Here is a 21,889-nt window from a genome sequence, read left to right on the forward strand (position 1 = left end):
GACACAGCTCTGGTACAGTCTAAGTTTGGTGTTGGTGCTGTACTGGGCCGACTTCCAGACGTTGTTAAGCCTCTGCAAGGTGTTTCTGGCCTGAGCCTGCTTGTGATGTCACTAACTGCACCTCCATCATGACTGACAACGCTGTCTAGTCTAGGAGTGAAAAGATCTGTTGTGGGTAGGTTTATTCCATCTATTTGTATTGGTAAGGGGTTTGGGATGTTCAGCACTTCTGGTTGATCTTGAAACCTACTTGCTTTGCAAATAATGTTTGGCTCTGAGATGTAGTGGAGTAGAAGTAAAAGTACTGGAAATTGGAAATACTTGAGTAAAGTACAAATAGGAGGGGCCACTATATTTTCAAACTCATTCCAGGGGGCCACATTGTATACTGTATACTGTAGGGAAGAAACCTCTTATCCCTGTATTAGCTTTTTTTTGGTAAATGAATACCCTACTTATTTTGTCATTCTATGTCACACAAAAGTAGCAAAAATAGCCGACCTACAAGCTCAAAACGCTTGTAGATCGGCTATTTTTGAATTGGAATCCTGAAAAGTGAATGTTTTATTACATTTCAAATGCATTTAGTTATACTTATGTTAACTTTATGAACTCAAATAAAAATATGTTGGACAAATACAACACGAACATTTGTATACTAGGCACTAAGCTATTAATAATCAATAATATCTAAGCTGATATCAATAATATATCAGTATTCTGATATTCTGAGGGCCGCATTAAGTGATGGTGAGGGGCGCATGTGGCCCCCGGGCCACCAGTTGGCCCTGTATGCTTTAGCTGCTAAAGTGGGCCACATACTGTATGTTGAGCTATTTAATGCCATGAATACTTATTACTACTACTACTACTACTATTATAATTATTTTTACATTTTCCTGTTCCAGAAGAAAGAGCACTCGAGGCAGTAGTACAAATCAGGATATCTTTATTCTTTTAACAAACAAAACAATGAACATTTCCACTTTTCAACCCACAGCTGTTTGATTGACAACTTAATCATGAAAAAGCAGTTGTACTACAAAACATGTCAAATAAAAAAACAGAGCAATTAAAAAAAAAACAAGAACTAGAATACAGTATAACAAGTACTATTCTGATACACTATGTACAAGCATTGTAGTTTATTATTATTATTTATTATTATTAATATTATTATAGGCAAAAGGCAAGAAAGCTGAAGACTGTATCTGAAGAGACAATGGCATGTGCAAAAATACTCTTCCTAGTCTACAAGCTTATAGAATCTTTATTAGAATGCTCCATTCTGAGTTGAACAGAAGCATCAAGCAAAACATGTATCCCGTTTTGTTACGCAAAACAGCTCCCCTGCAAGGATACTAGGGCTGTAATTTACAAGCAAAGTGAATGAAGACAAAACATTTCCCCCCAAGAGATTAGGGTACAATGTGGGGGCTAAGCTTGTGGAATCATGGCATAGAAGACTAATTGCCATCAGAAAGAAAATGTCTGCTATTGTGCGGAGGACATAGATGGGACTATTGATCACTGAAAGGGGGTTATTGATCGATCAAACAGTTCCTCGTCTTACAACCGTGACTAGTCAAGAACATTAAGGACCACCGCCACACGTCGATACGGGTACAGGTACAGTACGACACGCAGGAACAAGTTCAAGACATTACATGTATAACAGCCAGTGTATTGAAAAGAAGAAGGTATTATGAAAACAATGCTGGGGGGGGATAAGACGGGTGTCGAAGCAATAAGACAAAACTGAATACAACCGAATCCTCCCAAAAAAGTTACCACTTTCATCCTGGGTGTCCCTATTTTGGGGCATGTCATGTCATTATAGGCGTCGTATTACAAAAGAATTCGGAAAATATAGCGAAAACAGCCCCATCTACGAGCCTTGGCTATATTCGCCATGCGACGGTATCGTACAACGAAGTACAAAACAGGGCATAAGTGGTTAAAACAAAGACTTTGGCATGAGGTATATACAGTATGGGCTATATCTTGCGCCACCCCTTACCCATTAACCCTAAACTTATTTGCCTTTTTTTTTTACCATTTTCGAAAACATTTAAAAAACAAGTTCAAATAGCCAGTCTACAAGCACACAACGTGTCGATGTAGATCGGCTATGATTTAACTATTTTAAAATGCTTTTCAAGATAATAAAATATGGCAAATAAGTTTAGGGATAAAGGGCAATGGCGTGCCCAAGATAGGGCCACAAATTCCTTTGTTCATGTGTTTTCACATATCACCCCAAAATTACACCATAAACATACAACATTTATATCTCACACCCCCCGTCTCAATTTTGGGTGATGTCACTTTGACTTATTTTCCTTCAACACACTTTTACTTTTGGCAGTGATTTCTTATCTTTTTTTAAATAATTAGACTAATTTAATCCTACTTCAATGTCAGCTCAAATAGAATGACAAGGACTAGAACAGTTTTCACATCACCATTATTACAATAATCAGTCTAACACAGCTACAACGCAAAGAGCCGTTTGAATCAAGAGTATAGGGATGGGGCGATAATCGTTATCGTTTTTCATGAGTCGTTTTTCAGAGATTTTCATTCATCGTGAAATTGCCTCCGTCCCTCAGAATAGGGATATACTGGGGAATAAAGTGGTTAACAAAAGTGGCATTTTAAGTTTTAAGCATATTTTTATTATCTCGTTATTGTTAATCGCAAAAAAAAAATTTGGCCACAATAATCGTGACACATCATTCTCATATCGTCCCATCCCTAATCTCTTTTTGTTTTTTTCTCCAGAACACAGTGAAATCCCTTTCGGGTAAAGTTTTGCACATTCAGACTGAACACTCAGGATTTTACCGTGTATGCTAGGAGCAGTGGTCACTTCTAGCAAACTGACGTGATGTCAGGTAGCCATCAAACCATATAAAGGTTAAAAGTGGAGCTAAAATATAAAGGGTTTCATTCTAAAAATTATATAAGAATGGGTGGGCCTATACAATTTAGCGTCCTGAAGTAGATACACAATCACCAGTGAAGATTTCAAAATCACTTCACAATCACAAATGATGACAATAGAATCAAAAGCACAGCGCATTGGTAACAAAAGCTGTCTCACAGCTGTAATCATGTGTTTTCTTTCAGTATACCAACATTAACATGATTTTCTAAAAAATATGTTTTTTTTTGTGTGTGTTTGTTTGTTTGTTTCCCAAAAGGTAGAATTCTCATTTTGGAATGAATTTCTTCATATTCTGACCCTCACTTTGTTATATAGTAAGGGCATTTTATCAGATATTTGACCTATCTGGGAACTAAATCGTTACCAAGAAATTTCTTCACCAATGTGTTTCTAAAGGTGTCTAATAACATGTACTAAAAGTTTGAAATGTGGGAGTTGTGACCATACCCATAACATCCTATATAAGGCAAAAAAGTCCAAATTTCATCATTCTTTAAGTAGCATGTGACATATGAAACTAGGGTGATTTCATGATTCTGAATCCATTCCAAGCATTAGTTTTGCACAAAAAACACTCCTTGGGCTAAATTAGACCATATCCACTTGACCAAATATGCTGACCTCATCACGTTTGTGTGGCCGTTTTCCTCCCAAGGAGTGTTTTTGTGCAAAACTAATGCTTGGAATGGATTCAGAATCATGCAAACACCCTAGTTTCATATGTCACATGTTACTTAAAGAATGATGAAATTTGGACTTTTTGTTGCCTTATATAGGATGTTATGGGTATGGTCACATATTATGCTAATAAACTCAATTTCCCACAGGAGTTGAATTTCAAACTTTTAGTACATGTTATTAGACACCTTTAGAAACACATTGGTGAAGAAATTTCTTGGTAACGATTTAGTTCCCAGATTTTCATAGATTTCTCTTACTATATAGAACAAAACTGACTTCAAACTGCAGTAACAACAGTGCTCCACTATACTTATGTAATAACCATACAACCAAGTTGCAATGAATGGTACAATCTTGATTTAGATGACGTTATTAGGGTTCAAGCCCCCCTTGTTAAGACTATGAGTCTGTCAAGCCCTTAACCGTGTCATATTAAAAAACAAATGAACAAACACACACCAAAACTAAAGTTATGCAACAACTATGGTTCTATGAATCCCGAATAGCCATCCATTTTTAGAGGGCTGCCTTCAAGACTGAGTCCCACTGACACAGCCGTTTCGGTTGGTTACAAAAGAGTTGGACCATGTATCCCAAGCACAGTGAGTGCCTTTAACTGTTGATAATGTGGTTTTAGGGAGAAAGCACTTAACCCTGTTTTATATTATACTTTGTTGTACGACAAAGTATATATAAAACAATATATAAAACAAGCATTATTGTACTCTTTTCTTTTTCGTTTTTATCATTTCCAATGTCCAACAAAGTGCTAATCTGTGTGGCTCGACAAAGGGTATAATTAAGTACATGGAGACATTTAGCCTTCTGTCAAAAAACTTCTTTAGGAATAAAATATATCAAAGTTTTCCACTGATGTCCCAAGATCAGTCCAAAAAGAGGCAAGATACCACACTTACATTCAAATATCTTTTTGCAATAATCGGTATTTAAAACCCAGTGATAAGCAGTATAAGAAGTGTGAATAAACCAATGATTTGAATGAGCAGGACAGTCCAACTCCAAACTCTCTGGGTCAAAAAGAAACAGACATTTTCAGACATCACAAGCATAACACTGTAACATCAAGGTAGAGAAAACCCCTTCTAATCTAATTGAATCAAATGTAATAAAAGAAAAATGGCATTAATACTATAAAACACTCCCAATATGTCGCTTAAGTAAAAGGGGAGTGTTTCTATGGAAGTGACAAAAGGCAGAACTACAGAACTCAGTGTGTTTGCTTTCACTAAAACGCAAATAAGAACATTGCATTTGAAACACCTCACATACAGCACTACAGCAGTGACGAAATAATATCCCAGCTAGAGCTACAATAATGGACCCGATACATTCTTTGATTTTCACGCAATTCCCACACAAATTTAGTCTAAATCTTTGGATAACGTTGACATTTTCTTTAGTACTAGACTAGTAGTAGTTGTTTTTGAATATTATTTTTCTCTGGAGGGCTCATACATGTGGATATGGCTCATAATGGTGACATTAAAGGTTTCCTGACATTAATTTTCATTTATTTTTATTTTAGGTTTTATGACCTCAATTACACCCACACAACCTGAACTTTGAACATGCAGTGGCTTTTCTGTGGTCTGGGGTTTTCTCTGTGTGTTCTGAAGCCTTTTGTGCTGCAAAGAAAACAGGAAAAAAACCCTGGCAAATCGTTGTCATATATGGGATTTGTGGACTCTTACCTCACACTAGTCCACAGGCAAACCATAGCACTTGTTTGAGCCAGAAAACCCCAGACCACAGAAAATCTACTGAATGTTAAAAGTTCAGGGTTTTTTTCGGTGCAATTGAGCTCAGAAAAAAATAAAAATAATAATAATTACAAAAACTTTGTTTGATGTCACGATCGCTTTAAGCAGTGGGCTCATGTCAGGCTACAACGTAAACATAAGGGACACTGCAGAGGATTGACATTAACATGGAGAAACGACCACATTATCAAACATACGCTGTCAAGAAACAAACACACACTCAAATACTGTACATCAATGGTACATACTTGGTAATGTATGTCCTTTGTAAGTTTCCAACAATTAAGTTTTACCACACACACACACACACACACACACACACACACACACACACACACACACACACACACACACACACACACACACACACACACACACACACACACACACACACACACACACACACACACACACACACACACACACACACACACACACACACACTTTACAACACCTTAGATAATCTATTCTAGACACTAAATGTAACCAGCCTGGGTCAACATTCTGACGGAAACCCATGCCCGAAAACGTGATTTTCCTCGCAGAAAAATGCCACCAATTAAATCACTTGCTGAAAAGTCTAAAAATCTGCATACAGTTTTTAGTTCAAGTAAACCGAAAGGTTTGCCATTATATTTTTGACCCAAGTAAAGCCACCGTTGTGGTTTAAAATCAGTGGTTCTCAACCATTTTGTGGATCGGTGCCCACCCATCTGACCACTGCAGCGTGTAGTGGTCAGGCCTCAGGCGGGTGGTGCCCACCCATCTGACCACTGCAGCGTGTAGTGGTCAGGCCTCAGGCGGGTGGTGCCCACCCATCTGACCACTGCAGCGTGTAGTGGTCAGGCCTCAGGCGGGTGGTGCCCACCCATCTGACCACTGCAGCGTGTAGTGGTCAGGCCTCAGGCGGGTGGTGCCCACCCATCTGACCACTGCAGCGTGTAGTGGTCAGGCCTCAGGCGGGTGGTGCCCACCCATCTGACCACTGCAGCGTGTAGTGGTCAGGCCTCAGGCGGGTGGTGCCCACCCATCTGACCACTGCAGCGGGTGCAGTGCTAAGTTCCGACCAGTCGTTGGTCCGACAACGACAACCTACCTCAAACCCTAACCTAACCATAACCGCAAGCCACTGGTTTAAGCCATTAAAACCGGGAAAGAAAGCATCTGTGTGATTTTAGCTACTGGTATGTATAGCAACATAAGCGTTTCAGAAAACTCTTAGCATTTAGAACAGTTAGTACAGTGGTTCTCAAACATAGCAGATATACAAGCTCACAGAATGCCACTTTGTGACGAGGGGGGGGGGGGGGGACTGTTTGAGAACCACTGAATTTAGAAGGCATTTTGTAGAAAGGGCCTCGGGTTTTAACGGATTAAGAAGAGATATCTGCCAGTCCTGTTGCAGATGAAAAAGGGACGGAGGGAGGCGTGTGCAGGCTGGAAAATGCCATTGTGCTTTTAGTAGGGGAGGGAGACGCCCTACTGTACTGTACAATAGTACAGTACAGTAGTGCTCCAATCCACGTGTTTTTACATTGTACAGGAATCACATAGGAACATTTTGTACGTACTGTAATAAAATCCAGTTATTTGTTTAACTTTTAAAGTGTGTAAATGAACACACCGGAATTGGGTGTTTATGAGCGACCCTGGAAGAAACATATGCCTTCCCGGGTGGCCTGTTTTTTTTTTTTTTCTTCAACTGTTGGCCATGTTGACCGTTTGCACACTGTACCTGAATGTATGCTGTCAATTACTCAGACTACAGTAGCGCAGACCTACCTAGAGCAGTGGTTTTCAACCCTTTTCATGTCAAGGCCCATTATTATTATTATTATTTATTTATTTATTTTAATTTGAGCCACGGACCACCATTTGATGACATTCAGCCTTGCAGACCCAAAACGAAGGGATATTTTGTGGATTTTGGATAAGGCTTTTCCTCAATTCAATGTATTGATGTTGGTACCACAGGAGAGATAACAGGCAAATGTTGATCAAAATAACAATTATTGCCTTCTTGGAAATTAAGTAATGCAGATGTTTAACAATAATTGAACTCACAAGAGTGTAAAATGAAAACAAATGGACCCTTCTGGGTTCATTTGGTTTCATTTTCCACTCTCAAGAGTTAAAGATCTATAAGGGTACATTTGGTTACCAACTTTACATCATTTAGCTGGGGACTGGGGACCCCCCCAAGGACCACTGGTTGAAAACCACTGACCTAGAGTGTTCAATGTATGTAATGTCGGCACACTTCCTGATCAGCCGTGTGTAAGATAACAGGCAGAGAAGTGCATAGTATGAAAAACTAAGAAAATCGCAAATTAGCCCCTGCCCTGAAATCTCAAGAATTCTTCACAAAAAACACAGGCCACATGCATGATCCACAACACTTGGTTGAAGGGAAGCCTATACTAATAGTTTAACTACTGTAGTTAAAAAAAATTACCACACTTTTAAACCCCCTTTTAAATATTGATACACCTTGTCCAACTGACTTCTTTTGGTACAAGAAATATATTTAAGAATGTTGGAAGTCCCTGAAATAAAGAGTTGGTTTTACTGATTAGGAGGAGTTTCAAGAGATGTCGGATAAACTGTAGTTGTTGTTGAATGTACTGGTGGGGAAAAAACGGCTTGGGTTTCTGTATGCATTACATGCAAATTATTTTTTAGTTTCTTGTTCTTATTGTATATAAGACCGTAGAGAGAGAGAGAGAGTAGCCATTTTCATTGGGTTTTTTTTTCACTGGTTCATGCAAACATTGAGGGGGGTTTCTTTTCTTTTCCCAAAATGATTATATAGCTGTGTGTGTGTGTTACAGTTTTTCTGGCACGTGAGCGGTATGCTAGTTAGTTAGTTCGGGACATGCATGTTTGGATTCACGGTTGCTGCATGGGGGGGCGGGTTCACGAATAAACAGATTACATGACCCTCGTCGGGGTTGGGAGGCTCAAAATGTTCAGAGAGTTCAGGGTTTTTCCAAATCAAATCTTGGGGGAGTTTCTCATGCTACTGCTGCGTTTCAGCGATGGTGGATAAATGGCAGTTCCCTAATAAAATTGTGCTATTGTTCCCCACCAAGCCCGATAAACGTGCCTCGCACACACCTCACACACACACACACACACACACACACACAATCACACACAGTAAGGGGCATTAAAGTGACTAGTAGTAGCACTGCGCACCTCATGACATCCGCCTCCTCTCCCTCCATCCCTCCCTCTTGTCCTGAAAAGACAAAAAACAACACTACTGCAGCCAATTCTGATTGGCCAACGCCAATGTCGCCTGGCCACGCAGAGAGGCGGCGGGGTCTCTTTGTGCGTGTGCGCGTGACAGGGTTGGTTGGTTGGTTGGCGCGGGGGCGAAGGGAAGTGGAAGGTCAGGTCTGGTGCCCCCCTAGGAGGGGGGCTTGGTGTAGCCAAAGAGTCCCACGGGAAGGTACTTTACGTGCGTGGGCCACTGCGCCGCCAGCTGGAAGAACTTCACGTCGTTCCACTCCACGCCATCTATGGCCACTGGTTGGACAAACGAAGAGGAGAGTACACACACACACACCCCCCCACACACCCCCCCCCACACACACACACACACACACACACACACACACACACACACACACTTTAGCATTTTTTTCCAGAGTGACTTACACAGTGCAAGATCATAGTAAATGGAATGAACCCTAACTAACGGTCAATAAACGACGAATTCAGTGGTCAATTATTCACTTTCAAGTGACGTGCTGCAAGTTTGTACATCTGCTATTTGTGAATATAGCCAATGATGTATAAATGGATAAAGTGGTTCAATGATTTGTGATGCTTTATCCCGCGGAACCCACTTTGAGAACCAATGGGCTAAAAATGGTCACGTGAGTTTACATATTAACTAGGATACCAGGTAAGCAGAAAACTCTTTCAACCAGTGGTCGGGAGACCACCAGTGGTCCTTGAGGGGGTTCCAGGTGGTCCCCAGATAAATTATGGAAAGTTGGTAACCAACTATAGATCTTTAACTCTTGAGTGCGCTGTAAAATGAAACCAAATGGACCCATAAGATCAATAAGGGTCCATTTGGTTACCAACTCTCTATCATTTAGCTGGGGACTACCTGGAACCCCCTCAAGGACCACTGGTGGTCCCCGGACCACTGGTTGAAAACCACTATAATAGAACCACTATAATAATTGCCAATAATAGGCAATCTGGGAATCCATCTGCAAATAAAGGAGAAACAGCGCCCTCTTTTGCTTTAGTTCGCCACACGTATGGTAGGAACATGTGCAAAGTGCCCAATTTAATGGGAATCTATAGCCATTTAAATCGGTATCAACCTTTTAGGGCACATATAAGTACTCTAGTATACGCCATTTAAAAAGATATATCATAAATGCATTTTTTAAATGTATTACTTAAAAAAAAACATTATTTATGTTGTATTACTTGTCTTAAGCCCTTATATTCGCCAGCTCACAACCTGGAAGTAAACCGGAAGTGTTATATTCGCTGGCTCGACGGAACTCTTGGTGGGTCTCCATCGCCTGTGCACTCCCACCGCTGGCCACTCGGTGCCATGCTATGAGCTTGTAGATCTGCTATTTTTCAATAGCTAAAGTATAACAATGATTAAAACACCAATAGACGGAATCCCTAAAGCAGAGCACCAGTCCAGGACACTGTGATTATACCTTTGAGGATGGTCTGCTGCTGCTTGGCGGAGCAGATCAGTCTGCTGATGCCCTCAATGACCTGGCTCTTAGAGTCCACATCCTTCTCCTTTGGTTTCTTCCCCAGGAAGATGGTGGGAACTGAAGTGGAGAGAGAGAGAGAGAGAGAGAGAGAGAGAGAGAGAGAGAGAGAGAGAGAGAGAGAGAGAGAGAGAGAGAGAGAGAGAGAGAGAGAGAGAGAGAGAGAGAGAGAGAGAGATGAATAGAGAAATAGTTTTCTGTTTTATGTGTCTATGTCTATGGAGTTAACATTAGTGTAATAGACCCCCAGGTGTGGTTATAATATTCAAAAATGTCTGTGTATTTTTGGTTTCTTTCTGAAAGCTGAAAGCCTTCGAGTCAAAAGGCCCAATCAAAATAACACAATTTTAGTGACACCATAAAATCATGCACTCCCCTAACCCCTCCCGCATTATCATGCAACAACAGCTGTGGGTGAGGCTTAAAGGGATAGTTCAGAATTTTTTAACGTAAGTTGTATAATAATAATACATTTCTGGGACTTATATAGCGCTTTTCATGACACTCAAAGACGCTTTACATGTGTGGGGGCCAGGGGGGGGGACAAGAAAAAGACAACATTATTAGAAAGAAAAAAAAATAAAAGAATAAAACAAATAAAACCAATAAGAAAAGTGCACATAACAAGTTTAAAAACACATCAGCATGGAAATGCAATTCTGAACAGGTGGGTTTTCAGTGCAGATTTGAAGGTAGGAAGTGAGGGGGAGTCTCGTATGTGTTTGGGGAGAGCATTCCAGAGGATGGCTGCGGCCACAGAGAAGGACCTGTCGCCCCAGGATTTGCGTTTTCTTTTTTTTTAACCTTGAGGCGGCCGGCGTCGCTGGACCTGAGGGAGCGGGATGGGGCGTGTGGCTCGAGGAGAGCGGAGAGGTAGGGGGGAGCCAGGTTGTGCAGTGACTTGTAGGTGGTGAGGAGTAATTTGAAGTCGATTCGTATGAAATACTTGCCAATGTATGAAATACTTGCCATTAATATAGTGGTTACAACTGTATTAATTGATTGCCCGAGTCCCGTGGTGCACTGGTTTTGGTGAAATATGAAGTAGTTCCAGTCATTTTGTGGGGGGCACTGGGGCCACGCATTTTGACCCCTCTATCACACGGAACTATGTTTTTTGTGTCCATATCACTACGCCCAAAAAATTGTTCCATGTGATAGAGATAGAGGGATCAAAGTTGAACTAAAGTTGCTCAAATATTCGCGGCCCGGTGTGGGCTAGCCCCTCCCACCCCTCACTGGTGCGAAATCGTGTAGGAAAAACAGGGAAGCTCCTCTCTCACCTTTCTTGTTCTTCTCCTTGGTGACCACGGTCATGGCCATGGTGGTGACCTGGGCCTGTGGCTCGCTGCTGCCCCCGCCTGGCAGCCTGCTGACCTGCAGCGAGCGGAAGGCGCTCTTCAGGGTGTTCTTGCTGCTGCAGCCCGTTTCTCGCCGTTCGCCGCCGTCGCGCTTCTTCTCGCTGGCCAGCGAGGCCAGCCAGTAGTCCACCTGGAGGCCGATGGAGTCCACACCGGGGGATATGCTGGGGCTTCTGGGGGACAGGACAGGAAGGAGCCACAGGCAGGAAGTAGAAGTGTGTTAACACTTTAACACACTTTTTAAAAGGTCAAGTTTAGTCGCTTCTCTGCCAACATTGTAGCGATCTGCTATCGCACGCACGCACACGCACCCACTCACACCACCACAAACATTCATGTCCACGCACAACCCAGCACACCCACAGACTAACGTCAGCGCAGCGACACGCCCCCGACGCTGGTACCTCTACGTCCACGTTCTATGAATGGAGGGGTAGGCAAGATGGCGGCGCCTGTCAGAGAGAAGCCAGAATATTGTGGAGAGACGTGATCGCGTCGCGAGTTATAGTCCGCGCGGTGTGTTTGGATGAATGAAGACCCAGCTGTAATCGGATCCTGGTGGAGGAGCGAAAACCTGAGAAGTGAATCCTTGGGGCGTTTCCACTGTCCGTGTGCCTGTCTCATCGTCGTTCAGCAACGGAGCTGCTCTAACTGTGTCTGGTATCTGCCCCCCTTCCCCCCCCATCCCATACACGCTCACACACACATTCACACACAAACACCCTGTTGCCTCGTTCTAATCACCCCGGTACAGGCCGTGGGATTTAATTTGTTTTCTTTTCTTTTGGGATGATCACCTTTCATTCAGTGAATGAATATTGAATAACCTTGAGGTGTTGTGTTATTGACTGTTCTCTGGGGACGCTACTGTGGTCGTGGAAACTGTGGACTGGATTTTGGGTGTGGGCTGGAGTCTCTATAAATCTAATACACGTAATCTCAAACTGAGTTATTCTGTGTCTGTGTGAATTTACTGATTTACTGTTGTATTGAGTGAAGGTTTGCTTTTTGCGTAACCTATCCCTGGCTATATGGTTTACAGGTTCATGTGGTTTATTGCTATATTTATCCTTGTAATCCATTGTATGGTTGACTTTAAAAAATAAGCAGTTGTCCCCAAGTGGTCCAACTGTGTTAGGCATTTGCCTAACTGGCACCCCAAGTCAAACCGTTACATAAAAAGTGGCACCCCAGATATTTAAAAAGGACCTCAAACTCAAACAAAATCAACTGTCTCAGTTTTACACAAAAAACGAAAATCTTTTTCAACAGAGGAGCAGACAAACAAATAAAATTCCCCCAACTCAGTGGGAAATACTTTATTGAGTCAAACAAAGGATTCAAATGCAAAATGGCTACTATGGATGGAAACATAGTGGACATTTCAGAAATTGTGGCTCCACACGCAATGAGTACAATAATACAAATCAATCAACCAGTGACAAATCCTCAAAATCAACCAGTGACCATTGCACAAAATCAACCAGTGACAAATGCACAAAATCAACCAGTGACAAATGCACAAAATCAACCAGTGACAAATGCACAAAATCAACCAGTGACAAATGCACAAAATCAACCAGTGACAAATGCACAAAATCAGCCTGATGGAAATGCACAAATCAATCAACCAACTGGAAATTCACCTGCAAGGAGTGCAATAAATCAGAGCAATCAGCCGGATCCACAATCCGGTGCAAGGAGTGACGCACAGAGTCATTACAGTTTGATTGACATGGATCTTTGTGACAATTTGGTGACAAACCAGATCCAACCCATGAGGCCGACCTCTTCCACAGTACTGGGAGCCACATTGGTGGATGTGGTGGATGCTGTGGAAGGAATGCGTGTTGCCCATCACCACCTAGAAACCATGGTAAAAATCAATGTCAAGCAACTTGTGAAACAACAAGAGCGTAATACTGTTATATTGAGAGAGGTCAAGGATACAATGTTAGCAATGGGTGATCAACAGATCACGAAAATGAAGGATGAAATGAGAGCAATGAATGACACCATTTTGCACACAATAACCACCACAGTGGAACAAGGTCAAAGCAGAATGCATAAAGAAATGATCGAGCACCTGGATTACCTCCGAACACAGTTCACTTCAACCATGAACTGGAAAATGAAACACCACCATGCTGAACTGCTGAGGGATGTTAGCACTGCGCTGGCCCCTATTGAGCAAAATTTGGACAACACTCACTCATCATTAACCACATGCTTGAAAAATATCGACACAGTGAACGCAGAAGTGTTAGCCATAAAACAACATTCCTTGAACACTACTGCAATGCCGGAAACCACACCACAAACCAGCTCTCCCGTCATAGCTACTACTGCACCATCTGGTCAGTTTCACCGCAGGCTGCAGTCCACGCTACACGTTGGTGGAGGTGCAGCCCTCCCGGACAGCTTGCAGGGTGAACTAAGAGGAGGATTTATGGGCAGACCCCCCATTAAAATCCAATTCCCCACGTTTGGACAGCGTGAGGACCCCCCAGACCCCTTGCTTTACTTGGAAAAGTGCAGGGACTTTCTCGCCATTAATCCTCTGACGGATGATGAACTCATTGCCACCCTCAGGAATGTGTTGCATGGCACTGCCAGAGACTGGTGGGATGTGGTTCGCCAGGAGACTAACACCTGGCCAGATTTTGAAGCGAAATTTGTGGCTGCATTCCTCTCTGAGGATTATGAGGACGAGTTGGCTGAGAGAGTTCGAAACAGAGTTCAGGGTGAAGATGAAAGCATTAGAGATTTTGCCTACATGTACAGGTCTCTGTGCCGACGTTGGAAGCCTGAGATCAGTGAGGCGGACATAATCAAACTCACTCTGAAGAGTTTGAATCCAAAGCTTACAAGCCAGCTGCGAAGCAGTGGAGTGAACACTGTGGATGGCTTGGTTCGACTTGGACAACAACTGGAAAAAGACATGGAAAATCAACGTGTTTATGAGAAAAGAGTACAGATATCAAAACCACAACCACGACAGGATAATTCTGTGAAATCCACACCTCCTGTGAATCCATCATCTTCCTCTAAGAATCAAGATCCATTCTGCTGGCGTTGCAAAGGTGCACATGCACCTGCTACATGTCCCTATGCAGATGATGGAAAGAAAGGTAAAGGAAATGCTAATTCTGTGACATCTGCGCAGGTATTTTCCTCAAAGCTTTCTGCATCACCACTCCGGCAAACCTCAAAAGAGCCACCACTCCAATTGAAGGTGCCTGTGACGCTGGGTGCTTGGAAAGGGACAGCGATTGTGGACACTGGGTCCTCCTTCACACTGCTGAATCAGGACCTATGGACATCAATTAGGGACACAGGAAAAGGCAAAATGACATCTTGGACTAAGGGTCCCATATACTTGGCCGATGGAGAGCCAAAAACCCCAGTGGGTCAGAGTGAAGTGAATTACAACTTACATGGCAAAAAATTGACTCAAACCACTGCTGTGCTTCACACTGACGCCTTGGCAATTCCGTGCGTGCTGGGCCTAGATTTCCTCTGCCAAAGTGGCTTGCAAATTGATGTCACTGACAATGCATACTGGTTCAAAAGCAATGACAAAGAACAATTTCATTTCTTGCTGGAACCCTCAGATGCACATCAACCTACCCGGTACTGTGACTACTTCTCTGCTGTTCCACCCTCTCACCTTTCTCTTACAACGGGGGGAGGAGTTCTTGAAGTGTTCAGCACGGCTGTGCAGGATGCGCACCTGGAACAGACTGGAAAAATGCAACTACTTTCACAACTTCAAGATAACTCAGACGTCTGCACCACACAAGTGGGTCGCACTGAACTTCTACAGCACAAGATCTTGGTCAGCTCAAATATCTCACTACGACAAAAACCATACCGTGTATCACCTCCCAAACTCCAGACCATGAAGAAGCTCATTGACAAAATGTTGGCCGATGATGTCATTGAACCATCTTCATCTGCCTGGGCCGCACCTGTTGTTCTGATTCCGAAGAAGACTGGTGATTCCAGATTCTGTGTCGACTACAGGAAATTGAACGCCATTACACTGGATGATGCTTATCCTCTGCCCACAATTCAGGAAATTTTGGACTCTCTGTGTGGAGCCAAAATCTTCACAACACTAGACCTCAACTCTGGATACTGGCAGGTAAAGATGGACCCTGAAAGTAAGGAGAAGACGGCTTTCGTTTGTGGATTGGGCCTGTACCAGTTCAAAGTCATGCCTTTTGGACTAAAAAATGCCCCAGCCACGTTTCAGCGGCTAATGGAGTTAGCCCTGGGAGAGCTCAAAGGGAGGATCTGTTTTGTATACCTCGATGACATCATCATTTACTCACAAGAACCCCAACAACACTTCCAAGACATCCAGGCCGTACTTCAGAAACTCAGACAAGCAAAACTTACCGTCAACATGGGCAAGAGTCACTTCTTCCGCACCTCCCTCAAATTCCTTGGGCACATGGTCTCTGCGGATGGCGTTCAGGTTGATCCTGAGAAGACCAAGGCTGTGGATGAATATCCTGTGCCTACCAACCTGAAGACTCTTCAAAGGTTCTTAGGCATGGCTGGCTGGTATCACAGGTTCGTACCCAATTTCTCTGGGATTGCAGACCCCTTGAATGCCCTGAAAAGGAAGGATGTCAAGTTTAAGTGGACTACAGAGTGCCAAACAGCCTTTGAAATCCTCAAACATCGTCTGGTAACAACTCCTGTGCTTGGCCATCCGAATTTCAATCTACCATTCGTGGTCTATACGGATGCCAGCGAGGTCGGACTTGGAGCCGTGCTGGTCCAACAGACGGGCTTGGGCTCAGAGGAGGTGTTAGCGTTCGCTAGCAGAAGCTTGAACAAAGCAGAGCGAAATTACTCCACCACCGAACTTGAATGCCTGGCTGTCGTGTGGTCATTAGAGAAGTGGAGGTACTACCTTGAAGGGAGATTCTTCACAGTGGTAACTGACCACTCTTCGCTTGTCTGGGTCTTCAAAACCCAAAAACCCAACACCAGATTGATCCGATGGGCCTTGCGTCTTCAGGAGTTCAACTTTACTGTGGAATACAGAAAAGGCAAATATAACACCGTTCCTGATGCACTGTCGAGAGCCCCAGGTGAGAACAACAACCTCTCCCAACCAATCTGTGCTACCATGCTGGCTACCAAGCCACCAACCCCCCTGAAAGATCTCCCGATCTCAGATGAGGTCATATGGAAGGCCCAGCAGACTGAGCCTCTTATCCAAGAGCTCTATCAGTCCATCCTGGACAATGGAGAAGTTGTTGTGAATGATACCACCAAATTCACCATCGTGGAGGACATGGTGTACAGAGTGCTCGAGAAACCCCACCAAACCATCTACCAACTGTACATACCTGAGCCTCACCGTCAACAACTCATTCAGAGGTTTCATGATGATCCCCTAGCTGGCCACCTGGGAAGATACAAAACCTACAGAAGACTGCAATCATTGGTGTACTGGCCAAGGATGAGTCTGGAGGTTACCAATTATGTCAGATGTTGTCAAGTGTGTCAAGCCTACAAGCCGGAAAGTAGGAAGGTGGCAGGAAAGCTTCAACAGACCATCGTTCACCATCCGTGGGAAATGGTTGGAGTAGACCTGATGGGACCTTTTCCGAGAAGTGCCAAGTTGAACCTGTACCTGTTGGTGTTTGTCGACTACTACTCGCGCTGGGTGGAACTCTTTGCTTTGAAGAAAGCTACAGCAGAGGCGGTATCGAAAGTACTCATCCAGGACATCCTGACACGTTGGGGGGTACCCAACTATATTCTTTCGGACCGAGGCCCACAGTTTGTCTCCCACCTCTTCGACGAAACCTGCAAAACCTGGAATTTGAAGCACAAAATGACCACCGCATACCATCCACAGACAAATCTGACAGAAAGAATAAACCGGAATCTCAAAACCATGATAGCATCTTTTGTAGGCAACAACCACAAAAACTGGGACAAGCACCTACCTGAATTCAGATTTGCCCTCAATTCTGCCATCAATGAGTCAACTGGAGTGACCCCAGCCGAGCTGAATTTGGCCAGACCTCTGCGAGGACCTCTGGAGGCCATGCTGCAGCCAAGGGAAGTCACACCGGATTCCCTGTCGTATCCGAAGATCACTCAGCTGAGTGAGCTGCAGGATTTTGTGGAGGGAAACCTACACAAAGCACGGGTTCGACAGAAGAGAAATTATGATAAAGGCAGACGGGAACTGGAGTTCAAGGAAAAGGATCGAGTATGGCTGCGGGCTCACCCTCTGTCCAAGGCGGAGAAGTTTTTCGCTGCCAAGCTTGCTCCAAAGTGGCTGGGTCCCTACAGAATTCTCAACCAGGTTGGACCGGTGAATTATGAGGTGGTACTGGAGGATTCAGGGGAGGACAGGAAAATTGTGCACGTCTCTCGTTTAAAGCCCTGCTATCCTACAGCGGAGGAGATTGAAGAACAGGACGTGAGGCGGATCTTGGATGTCTTCGAGGAGGAGAGCGAGGATGAAGATTTTCCAGGATTTAGCTGAAGTTGACGCCTCCTCTTGCTCGGCTTTTTACACGGGGGGAGGAATGTAGCGATCTGCTATCGCACGCACGCACACGCACCCACTCACACCACCACAAACATTCATGTCCACGCACAACCCAGCACACCCACAGACTAACGTCAGCGCAGCGACACGCCCCCGACGCTGGTACCTCTACGTCCACGTTCTATGAATGGAGGGGTAGGCAAGATGGCGGCGCCTGTCAGAGAGAAGCCAGAATATTGTGGAGAGACGTGATCGCGTCGCGAGTTATAGTCCGCGCGGTGTGTTTGGATGAATGAAGACCCAGCTGTAATCGGATCCTGGTGGAGGAGCGAAAACCTGAGAAGTGAATCCTTGGGGCGTTTCCACTGTCCGTGTGCCTGTCTCATCGTCGTTCAGCAACGGAGCTGCTCTAACTGTGTCTGGTATCTGCCCCCCTTCCCCCCCCATCCCATACACGCTCACACACACATTCACACACAAACACCCTGTTGCCTCGTTCTAATCACCCCGGTACAGGCCGTGGGATTTAATTTGTTTTCTTTTCTTTTGGGATGATCACCTTTCATTCAGTGAATGAATATTGAATAACCTTGAGGTGTTGTGTTATTGACTGTTCTCTGGGGACGCTACTGTGGTCGTGGAAACTGTGGACTGGATTTTGGGTGTGGGCTGGAGTCTCTATAAATCTAATACACGTAATCTCAAACTGAGTTATTCTGTGTCTGTGTGAATTTACTGATTTACTGTTGTATTGAGTGAAGGTTTGCTTTTTGCGTAACCTATCCCTGGCTATATGGTTTACAGGTTCATGTGGTTTATTGCTATATTTATCCTTGTAATCCATTGTATGGTTGACTTTAAAAAATAAGCAGTTGTCCCCAAGTGGTCCAACTGTGTTAGGCATTTGCCTAACTGGCACCCCAAGTCAAACCGTTACAACATAGCCGTAAGCCCTTATTTTGAAGAGCCACTAGCTGATTTGGTGAACCGGAATCAATCATTTCCAGGGCAGCCGATAGATACTTTTGCTTTCATCAGAAGCGCTAATATAGTACCGCGAGGTCGCAGGGATTATTTATTGAGCTCCTAAAACATCGATGTTCTGTATGATCACCTCAATCTGAGCTTCATTTCTGTGAAAAACGCTCCTAAAGATCGTCACTAAACATAGTGTGGACGGAGGGAAAATATTCAATGAAGTCACAACGTGGAAGCAAAGCGTTGCCAGGCGACGGAGACGCCAAGAACCGGTAAAAATAATACTAGCGATGCTGGACGCATTATAAACTAATAGCTCGTCCGATGTTGTCCTTAGCAGAAAATGACTTAAGACAAAGATCTGCGTGGAGTAAGCTGTAGCCTTTCTAGGAGATCGGAAGCAGGCGTTGGAGTTGGAGGGCGGCGGTGGCTCAGGGGTAGAGTGCCTGGATGGTAACCGCAAGGTTGCCAGTTCGAACCCGGGCTCCCCCAGAGTTACTGTCGAAGTGTCCTTGAGCAAGCCACTGAACCCCTAATTGCTCCTGATGTGCTAGTTGGTGCCTTGCATGGTTTCCGCTGCCATCGGTGTATGAATGTGTGTGTGAATGTAATGCACAATCTATGTAAAGCGCCTTGGATAAAGGCGCTATATAAATGCACCATTTACCATTTACCATTTATTATTATTTCCAATGGAAATAGTGAACGTGGTCTTACCCCTGCACCGCCTGGATGCTACCCATGGAGGGGGAGGGGGGTGGGGTAGCGCTCTCTTTGATCATCCCCCCCGTGGGGGAGCCCTGGGAGGGGGGAGATGTGGACGGAACAGCCAGGCTCACCGCCACGCCCCCCTCCTCTGAATCACCTGGGAGGAACAAGGAAGTAAACAATTACAAAACAACACTATGTACAGTACATTTGTGAGGACAGCTAGCTTGCATTCTAAAATGCATGTAAACATATACCTGAATGTGAAATTTTGTAAATTAATAATTGCATTATTGGTACTTCTGTGGTGTAATGTTTGGGGGTAACACTAACCTGTTGAAGATGGACCGGACTCAATGAGGCCGACCTTAACCACCTGAAACCACAAATGACATAACTTCCTCCGTTCATCTGTGTATCTTTTTTTTCCCCCTCATAACTCCATTCCATTTGTACACTCTCAGAGTTACTAGACCTGTAAGGGTTCATTTGGAACCCTGCTCAAGGAACCCCCGAGGGTCCCTAGACCCCACTTTGGGAACCACTGGTCTAATCAAATCACTGGGGTGTCCTTTAAAACAGGCCTGAAAATCCACCTTTCAGCAGGCCAAAAGGGAGAGGAAATGATTGCTGCCCCCTTAGTCAAGCGACTACCCCCACCTCCTTATAACCCCCTTCATTTTTCACTTATTTTTTCCCCAACCTGTACATATCTTTTTTTTTTTTTTTTTTTTTTTTTTACTTTTTATGATGATTTGATGATATGATTTATGTGTGTTACATGTCTTCCAATAAGTATTCAATCAATCAATCAATCAATCAATCAATCAATCAATCAAACCCTCCTGAGTGAGAACTTACTCCAATAAAGGGAATGAACTTCTGGTATGAGTCTTCATCTCGCCTGAGGAAGAGAAATGATAGAATGAGTTTCCTCAACGTTTCCTGTGATCCAGTATAGACTAGAACAGTGGTTTTCAACCCTTTTCATATCAAGGTCCATTATTGTCTCCACCAGGCCGAAGGCATGGGGAGAGAGTATGTTTTGCACTCCGTCCGTGTGTGTGTCTGTCCGTCCGTCTGTGTACAGCTAATCTCCGGCACCATTAACTTGGTCGATGCCACATTTTGTACACTCCCTGGATGCCAACGATGAACCTCTGCCCCCAAATTTTCCAGAACGGCCTATTATAGCGCCACCAGGAGGCCGACATTTGTAAAACAATTTTTTTTATATTACTCCTCCAGATTCTGTCCAAAAATCCCACAAATCATTACACAGTATCTCTATAGTCATGTGTTCAAGACGGATCTGTCCGATATTTCATATTCCATCCTAATTGGCTAACAATTAGCTTATGGCTAACTCTGGCACATTTACATGGAAGCGAAAACTGAAATGTTGATTAATGAGCATTGTCCCTGTCAAATAAATAAATAAATAAATAAACAAACATTGGCTTTCAAAGTTTTTGAAAGCCAAGTAAGATTTTGTCTACAATTCCATGCTTTTGCCAAATGTTTCTTCTACTTTCTCTAATTGTGTAGACTTCTTGTAAATTAAGTCATGCAGATGTTTAACAATAATTAAAAGTTAGATCTATAAGGGTCCATTGGTTACCAACTCCCCATCATTTAGCTGGGGACAACCTGGAACCGCCTCAAGGACCACTGGTGGTCCCCGGACCACTGGTTGAAAACCACTTGACTAGAGGGTTACTTAACCAACTAAGACCTGAAACCGATTCTACAAAATTAATGCCTTCTAAATAAGTAGTTCTCAAACTGTTTTCGAAATTCAAAATTATGTGGCTCTCTGTGGCTCTGGGCCCAGCTACTGTACATGTGTACAGACACACTAGAGCCATATGAACCCCCTAAAGTAGACCCCTTAGGTCTGGGGCATGGCCTACTGCTTGTTCCCACAGTTAGAATAAAACATGGTGAAACAGCATTTCACTACCATGCGTCACAAACCTGGAATAATATTCCAGATTGCATTAGACACAACCCTTGCCGTTTTTTTTAAGTCAAAGTTAAAAACATATTTATTTAAACATTGCTTTCTCCACCCAATGAATGAATGAAGGCTAAGAACAGCTATAGGCATTCCCTGGGTTTGAAATGAGCTGTTCAGTCAC

The 21,889-nt window shown here is 43.6% G+C and overlaps 1 protein-coding gene across 1 annotated transcript in view; it reads right to left on the minus strand.

The window, feature by feature from the left end:
• Positions 1 to 932: 932 nt before the first annotated feature.
• pacs1 (phosphofurin acidic cluster sorting protein 1) overlaps positions 933 to 21,889 on the minus strand; it is a 107,080-nt gene continuing 86,123 nt past the window's right edge. Inside the window, exons 19-24 of the mRNA XM_079491029.1 lie at positions 20,610 to 20,652; positions 20,082 to 20,124; positions 19,758 to 19,905; positions 11,456 to 11,706; positions 10,113 to 10,232; positions 933 to 8,943 (exon numbers count right to left, since the gene is read on the minus strand). Coding sequence (XP_079347155.1) covers positions 8,825 to 8,943; positions 10,113 to 10,232; positions 11,456 to 11,706; positions 19,758 to 19,905; positions 20,082 to 20,124; positions 20,610 to 20,652 — 724 coding nt within the window. The 3' untranslated portion in view covers positions 933 to 8,824. The remainder of the gene's footprint in view (positions 8,944 to 10,112; positions 10,233 to 11,455; positions 11,707 to 19,757; positions 19,906 to 20,081; positions 20,125 to 20,609; positions 20,653 to 21,889) is intronic.

The sequence above is a fragment of the Electrona antarctica genome (assembly GCF_951216825.1).
Source record: "Electrona antarctica genome assembly, chromosome: 21".
In the NCBI taxonomy this organism is placed as follows: domain Eukaryota; kingdom Metazoa; phylum Chordata; class Actinopteri; order Myctophiformes; family Myctophidae; genus Electrona; species Electrona antarctica.